The sequence below is a fragment of the Scylla paramamosain genome, chromosome 12, assembly GCF_035594125.1.
Source record: "Scylla paramamosain isolate STU-SP2022 chromosome 12, ASM3559412v1, whole genome shotgun sequence".
NCBI classification, from domain to species: Eukaryota; Metazoa; Arthropoda; class Malacostraca; order Decapoda; family Portunidae; genus Scylla; species Scylla paramamosain.
In genome coordinates this window covers 462,501-470,000 of record NC_087162.1, presented here as the reverse complement: position 1 = coordinate 470,000, position 7,500 = coordinate 462,501, and the positions used below count along the sequence as shown (strand labels likewise).

The following is a 7,500-nucleotide window of genomic DNA, read 5'->3' as shown; positions in this document are numbered from 1 at the left end:
GTGTGTGTGTGTGTGTGTGTGTGTGTGTGTGTGTGTGTGTGTCAGTTCCCATGCGTGGCCAGGGAGGAGGGGACATGGTGGGAAGCGAGAGATAAAGGATGAAGGAGAACGATGGAATAAATCTGCATATTAATTTGCCCATGGCCAGAAAATGTAAAGAAGAATTATACAGGAGGAGACTGAAGGAAATCTTTTAGGTGAAGAGGAGGAAGAGAAAGGGAAGAACCGAAGAAAAAGATGGTGAATGACCCACACAGTTTACCATACGCCATCTCCTCCCCAACCTTTCCTTCGTCATAAACACGCTGTCTCACTGTCTTTCAGGGCCTTGACTCTGCCCTTCCCTGCACCGCACTGCGTCATAAGCAAGAATTACAGTACCGTACACTTTGTCGTCACGTCACTCTCACATTCCCGTCTGCAGCTTGGAGGCACCAGGAACGTAACTGTCTATAATGTTACCTCATGTAAATGGGGGGGTTGTACGATCCGGACCTGAATTTTTTTTTTTTTTTTTTTTTTTTTTTTTCGCTTCTTTTGGTATATGTAACGTTTTGCTAAAAAAAATTCTTCCCCTTATGTAATGTCTTCCGTCATTAAATTCCATTGTTTCGCCCGCCGCAAGACATGCATGATTTTTTTTTTTTTTTTCATTTTTTTTTTTTTTCCCGTATTTTTCTGACATACCCGTATTTCTTTAGTCTCATGAAAATCTACAGTTCTCTCACTGCGTACATTAGAGCACGAAATTTTAGGTCTAACTATTTTTCTCAGATTTATATACGAAAAACAAAATTATATAATTATTTTTTTTATAAATCCAGCAAATAATCAATATATCTGCATCAGATATCTTTAGCATTAATATTTTATTTATTTTAAACTGTTAAACACTGGTTTTTACTTACAAATATTGCGAAATATAACAAAAATGGTTTTCCACCCTTACCCCCCTTCGCTAATTACGTGTGAAATCATGAATCGCTCTCGGCCTATATATATATATAAAAAAAAACAAAAACAATCGGAGTAACTAAACGATTCTATGTCTCCTTTTTCACCATATTCTGATGTATATATCATGTGAATTTCAAGTTCCTAGCTGCGATAGGTGAATTATAGTCACCCCTTAAACTTTATGACGCGATATCTCAAAATATCTCCTCTGTTGTTATCCCTGTTACACATATATGGGCTATTGCAGCTTATGAAACTTTGGGAGGCGAACAAAGTCTGCTATCGAAAATTTTGTTTGGAGTTGATTTTGATTTTTGACAAATATTTGAAAGTTAAAAAAAAAATTTACTTTTTAATCGAACAAAAAAAAAATTATCGTACAAGGAAAAACGATAGCAGACATTCTTCTCCTACCCTTTCTGATTAAAATGCTTTTCAAATTAAAGAAATTGGTCAATAAATAAGGAAGGAGATACGAATTGAACATAGGCAATTTAACATGTGATCGTACAACCCCCTCCCCCCCATTTATAAAGGGACCACGCACAGCACCAAATAGATACATATCAAATAATAATGTGGTTGCTTGTCTGGAATAACTTTGAAGCAACCCTGGGCCTCATTTTGTCTTCAAACGTATGAGGAACAATCCACAACATTCCACATTGTGAGCTCTGTTAGGGAGGTGAAAATGCTGAACCTTAAGGCTTTAATGCTTACACAATGCACGCACCACATTTTTTTTTTTTTATGTAAGAGAGCCACTGGCCAAGGGCAACAAAAATATTAGAAAAAAAAAAGGCCCACTTGGGTGCCAGTTCCCAAAAAGATTGCCAAATAGGAGAAATCAAATTACGATGGATAAGAGTCTTGAAACTTCCCTCTTGAAAGAGTTCATGTCATAGGAAGAAGGAAATACAGAAGCAGGTAGGGAGTTCCAGAGTCTACCAGAGAAAGGGATAAATTATTGAGAATACTGGTTAAGTTGTTTTTTTTTTTATGGAGGGGTACAGGCCAAGGGCAACAAAATTATAAGAAAAAGGCCTACTGGGCTGCTGGTCCCCAAACAGAGTCAAAACACGGTCATTAGAAATTAAAGGATAAGTGTATTAAAAACCTCCTTTTTGAGAGAGTTCAATTCATAAGAAGGAGCAAATACAGAAGCAGACAGGGGGTTCCAGAGTTTACCCGAGAAAGGGATGGATAACAGAGAATACTGGTTAACTCTTGCATTAAAGAAGAGGACAGAACAGAGATTAGAGAAAGTAGGTAGTCTAGTGCAGTAAGGCTGCAGGAGGAAGGGAGGCATGCAGTTAGCAAGATCAGAAGAGCAGTTAGTGTGAAAATAACATAAGACAGATGCAACATTGTGACAATAAGAGAGGCTGAAGACAGTCAATAAGAGGAGTTGATAAGATGAAATGCTTTTGATTCTATCCTGTCTAAAAGAGCAGCATGAGAGGAACCCCTCAATATATGTGAAGCATACTCCATACATGGTCAGATAAGACCCCTGTACTAAGTTAGCAGCTAGTGGGGTGGGTGAGAAAAACTGGCAGAGACGACTCAGAACACTCAACTTTATAGAAGCTGTTTTAGCTAGAGATGAGAAGTGAAATTTCCAGTTTAGATTATCTCATGTAAACAACAGGCCAAGGATGTTTACAGTGTAGAAGAGAAGGGCAGTTGAGCGTCATTGAGGAAGAGGGGATAGTTATCTGGAAGTTATCATGTCAAGTTGATAGATGGAGGAACTGAGTTTGTGAGGCGTTGAACAATACCAAGTTTGCTCTGCCCCAATCATAAATTGTGAAAAGCTCTTGAGATGAGACTATTTTTCAAACCTAGCTTATCAAAAGATTAACTGAAAATCATTTAATAGAAAACTTATATATTACAAAATTGTGTAAGAAAAGCTGTCATTTTTTTGGATTAAGCAAACAGGACAATCACACAGCAAAAGGGGACGATTATCCTTAAATGAACAGGTAGTGACAACCCTAATCCACACTCAACAAGAAAACATTCAGAATATTAAAAAAATATACAGAAACAATAGGTATACATCCTCACCTTTTGTTAAATACTTTTCACACCTATATCACAGCAAATATCTGGCTTCCTAGCTCCTGCCCTTCAGTCTTGTCTATGATAATATATAATTCATAAGTGACAGTTAAAAAAATATTTATCTTCCTCATTTATGACTGTGAGGTAATGTCCACATAGCTTCCATACCAAATGTTGCCATCCCTTATTTTGGCATTATTATTTTGTGTTGCAGGGCAGGATATTTGCCAGTGGGCCTTGGGACATGTGGCCCTGGTGACAGGTGCAGGGCAGCGAGTGGGCAAGGCCATCGCTGCCAGCCTCCACAAGAGAGGTTACACGGTTGCCATCCATTACAATGCATCAAAGGATGAAGCCATTTCATTCATGGCAGAATTAAACAGGTTTGCATATTCCTACAATTCCTGCTATTAATTTCATAATGAAGGTGCTTAATGTGATACAAGGCAGTCTTCTTTGCCATGCCAGACTTATGCCTGACATCAAACTTTGTGGTCTGTGTGATGCCAATCTCACACCTGACATCAAACTTTGTGGTCTGTGTGATGCCAGTCTTGCACCTGACATCAAATTTTGTAGTCTGTGTGATGCCAGTCTTGCAGTCTTGCACCTGATATCAAACTTTGTGGTCTGTGTGATGCCAAATTTACACCTGACATCAAACTTTGTGGTCTGTGTGATGCCAGTCTCACACCTGACATCAAGCTTTGTAGTCTGTGTGATGTCAATCTTGCACCTGACATCAAACTTTGTGTAATACCAAACTGATGCTGGACATCAAGCTTTGTGGTTTGTGTGATGACAAACTTATGCCTGACATAAAATTTTGTGATGTGCCTGACAGCATCCGCAAGAACAGCGCCTACGCCTTCCATGCAGACCTGTCAACCAATGTGAAGGAGACAGCTCATCACCTGGTGGCTGAGGTGGCAGAGAAGTGGGGAAGACTTGACCTCCTAGTGAACAGTGCTGCCATCTACTATGCAACACCCATTGCCGAGACAATGGAGGAGCAGTGGGATAAGCTGCTGGATCTAAATGCAAAAGCTCCTTATTTTATGACCCAGGTACTGTCAGGCTTCAGCTGCAGTATTTCTTTTCACATGTTCATGGGGTGCACACTGATGTACAACAAGAAGCTTCATTATCTTTCTCCCTCTCCTCACCTCTCCTCTCTTAATAAGCTACAAACTTATGTATCATCATTAGAAGTTCCTGTCCATCACAACTTCATCCTCCTAATTCACTCTCTACCATTTGTTTCTTCTTGTTGTATGGGACACAATCTTGCCATACACTCTACAGCCAAGTTGAAAGAATACCACCACTATATTGAAACAAACACCTCCAGCAGGCAAGAGGCATGTCACACCTTTGCAGGATGCAGGGCATGTGTTGGGGAGGATTTTACCTGGGCAGCTGGGAACGGCTGCAACTCCGACACACCCAGTCACACAGAGCAGGGAGAGGAAAATACGCTTTTCTTGATATATTATACTGTAGTGTGCAAATCACCATGCAATACAATCACAACACACAGGCAGGCACAGGAGTGACCATGCACTCACACCATCACAGTCAGTCAGTTTCACATGCAAACTCTACTCGCAAGGACTCAATTCACCTTCCCTTCCTCTCACTTACACATCTTGTCTTGTCATGGTCTTCGTACTCTCTCCTTGTCCCTCAGTGCCACAGAGTGCCTAAAACCCTGCCTCCCATGTCATCACCTCTGCCAGGCAATACTAACAACACCTATTCTAGCTTGCAAGATATGAGTCATGCTAATCACTAATACAGCTGATGGTAATTGCTACTTAAGCTATTTATACACACACACTCACAGAACTACAATTAGACAGTAGTGTGTAACCATTATTCTCCATGATTAACTAAGACAGACACACAGACACACAGACACACACACACACACACACACACACACCCTCATGGTCTCACAGGTCACCCAATAGGCTTACATCACCTCTTTCCATTAGTGGTACAGATAACAGCACCAGCCTCTGAACAACAAGCAACACAATGATGCTAGCTGGCTCTCACACAAGTACTCATAAGTACTCACATGTGTACACATCTGAGGCTACCTCATATACACAGCATGCTCATGTGCTCATGTGTTCGTAACAGTATTTCTTACATCCCTTAAAGTCAATTAAAATAGATTGAATAACGAGACTGGTGATTTTAGCCTCTGCATTTCCACTAACTGCCTACATCCCTTTAAGGAGGATGTCAGTCTGGTATAAAGATTATTTGTATCCAGAGTGTCAATAAGATTTTGTTTAAATCTCTAAAATGCTCAAGAGAATTTGTTCTTTGCTGGTCCATGTGTGTATGACTCAAAGCCACTCCTATTTCATCCAGGCAGCGGCTCCATACCTGAAGGAGACTCACGGTTCTGTGGTCAATGTGGCGGACATCCTGGGTGAGCGTCCCAAGGCACCATTAAATGTGTACTGCATCACCAAGGCCACCATCATCATGATCACCAAGAGCTTGGCCCTTGAGCTTGCACCTGAAGTAAGATTCACTTATCCATCATCAACTTAATTATTCCTATTTTCTCTCACACATCATTCTGTGTGTTTTAAGCAACTCAGTATTAAACACCAAAGAAAGTGCCTCTTCACACCCTGTAATCTTTTTCCAGCAAATATTAAGTCACCTCTGTAACTACTTGATCAAAAATCTATAAGAACTTGTAAACATTTCCAGACACTTTCCTCTGTAAGAAGATCTGTGTAAAAAAAATCACCTCATCAAGCAAGACAGGTGGAAACTTCCTATTTTCTTCTTGCAAAGAGTTAGACACAATCACATAACCATTAACTCAACAGGTAACAAACTAAAGTGACTCACAGCCACCTCCTCCACAGGTTCGTGTCAACTATGTCAATCCAGGAGCATCTATCTTTCCTGAGGGCTACGATGAGAAGCTCAAGCAGGTAAGGAAATTTTGGTTGTAAAGCACATGCGCGCGTGCGCACGGGCACGCGCACACACACACACACACACACACACACACACACACACACACACACACACACACACACACACACACACACACACACACACATGATATGACCTAAACTGGAATAGGCAGCAGTAGTTTGGGCTCCACATAGAAAAAAGATATAAGGAAACTGTTAAGAATACGGAGGATAGCGACAAAGATGGTACCAGAATTGAAAGACTTAAGCTATGAAGAAAGATTTGAAGAGATGGGACCACCATTACTACAAGAGAGAAGAGAAAGTGGGGACCTGATAACAATGTTCAAACTAGTAAACAATATACAAAGAAGAGACAGAAATTATTTGGTACCACAGATGGAGGAGGAAGAGACATGGACGAGGGGGAATGGGAAGAAAATAAAGAGTGGATGTTTGAGTGACATCAAGAAATACAGCTTCCCATATCAAACTATTGAAATCTGGGATGATTTCAAGGAAGAGGTGCTTATGGCAAACAGTGTACACATGTTTAAATAGAAACTGGATAAATATGGTTATGGAGACAGGACAAAATAAGCTTTGCCTCATGCCCTGTGCAATACAACTAGGTAAAAAATACAAATAAGTAAACACACACACACACACACACACACACACACACACACACACACACACACACACACACACACACAAACATATATATACTTTTTATATGACAAACTTTGAAATATACTGGAGTGGTGTAGAATCCACATTTAAATCAACACATTAGTAAATCAGAAAAGTACAAAGAGCAGCAACAAGATGGGTACCAGATTTCATAAATTTAAATAATCATACTATTAGTGGCATAGTATTCATACTTTAGTAATTATGATAATCAAAAAGACAAAAATATTTCAAGCAATGGTCTGGTATTGAATTAGAATCCACCAAATTTTTGATAGGCACCACAACTTGTGTTGAACTTTTTGTGACAGATAAAGAGTATGACTCATATATTCACTATATGTAAACCAATGGGGGGATTGCATCCTGCCACTTAGCACTTCATCTGAACAAAGTCCTTACTAGTAAAAGAATCAGCAAAGTAAAGACCAGCTGCACTTAACACAGATGGCTTTGTTACCTTTTGTTATAATTAATACATACAAAACAAAAAATAGCATAAGTTTTCCATTTTCCACTCTCTCTCTCTCTCTCTCTCTCTCTCTCTCTCTCTCTCTCTCTCTCTCTCTCTCTCTCTCTCTCTCTCTCTCTCTCTCTCTCTCTCTCTCTCTCTCTCTCTCTCTCTCTCATGTGTGTCTTTCCCACATTTGAACACAATGGTTGATACTTATTGGCTACTCTTTGCAGGAATGGATGTCAAAAACTCCCCTTGGGAAGGCAGGGAATGGAGAGGAGGTGGGCGACAGTGTGGCATTCTTGGCCTCACCCTCAGCTGGTTTCATGACAGGAGCTGGTGTGTCTCCATCTGGTGGTCGCTCTGTTGCTCTGT

General features: G+C 40.2%; 1 protein-coding gene and 1 long non-coding RNA gene across 4 annotated transcripts in view; one reads left to right on the top strand and one right to left on the bottom strand.

Moving 5' to 3' along the window:
• The window catches only part of LOC135105493 (uncharacterized), a 19,259-nt gene that overhangs the window by 9,601 nt on the left and 2,158 nt on the right, over window positions 1–7,500 (bottom strand). The gene's annotated exons all lie outside the window — the stretch shown is intronic.
• The window catches only part of LOC135105492 (3-oxoacyl-[acyl-carrier-protein] reductase FabG-like), an 8,920-nt gene that overhangs the window by 1,066 nt on the left and 354 nt on the right, over window positions 1–7,500 (top strand). Inside the window, exons 2-6 of the mRNA XM_064013626.1 lie at window positions 3,242–3,410; window positions 3,872–4,094; window positions 5,413–5,568; window positions 5,925–5,993; window positions 7,359–7,500. The exon at window positions 7,359–7,500 is cut by the window's right edge and continues 354 nt beyond it. Coding sequence (XP_063869696.1) covers window positions 3,242–3,410; window positions 3,872–4,094; window positions 5,413–5,568; window positions 5,925–5,993; window positions 7,359–7,500 — 759 coding nt within the window. The remainder of the gene's footprint in view (window positions 1–3,241; window positions 3,411–3,871; window positions 4,095–5,412; window positions 5,569–5,924; window positions 5,994–7,358) is intronic.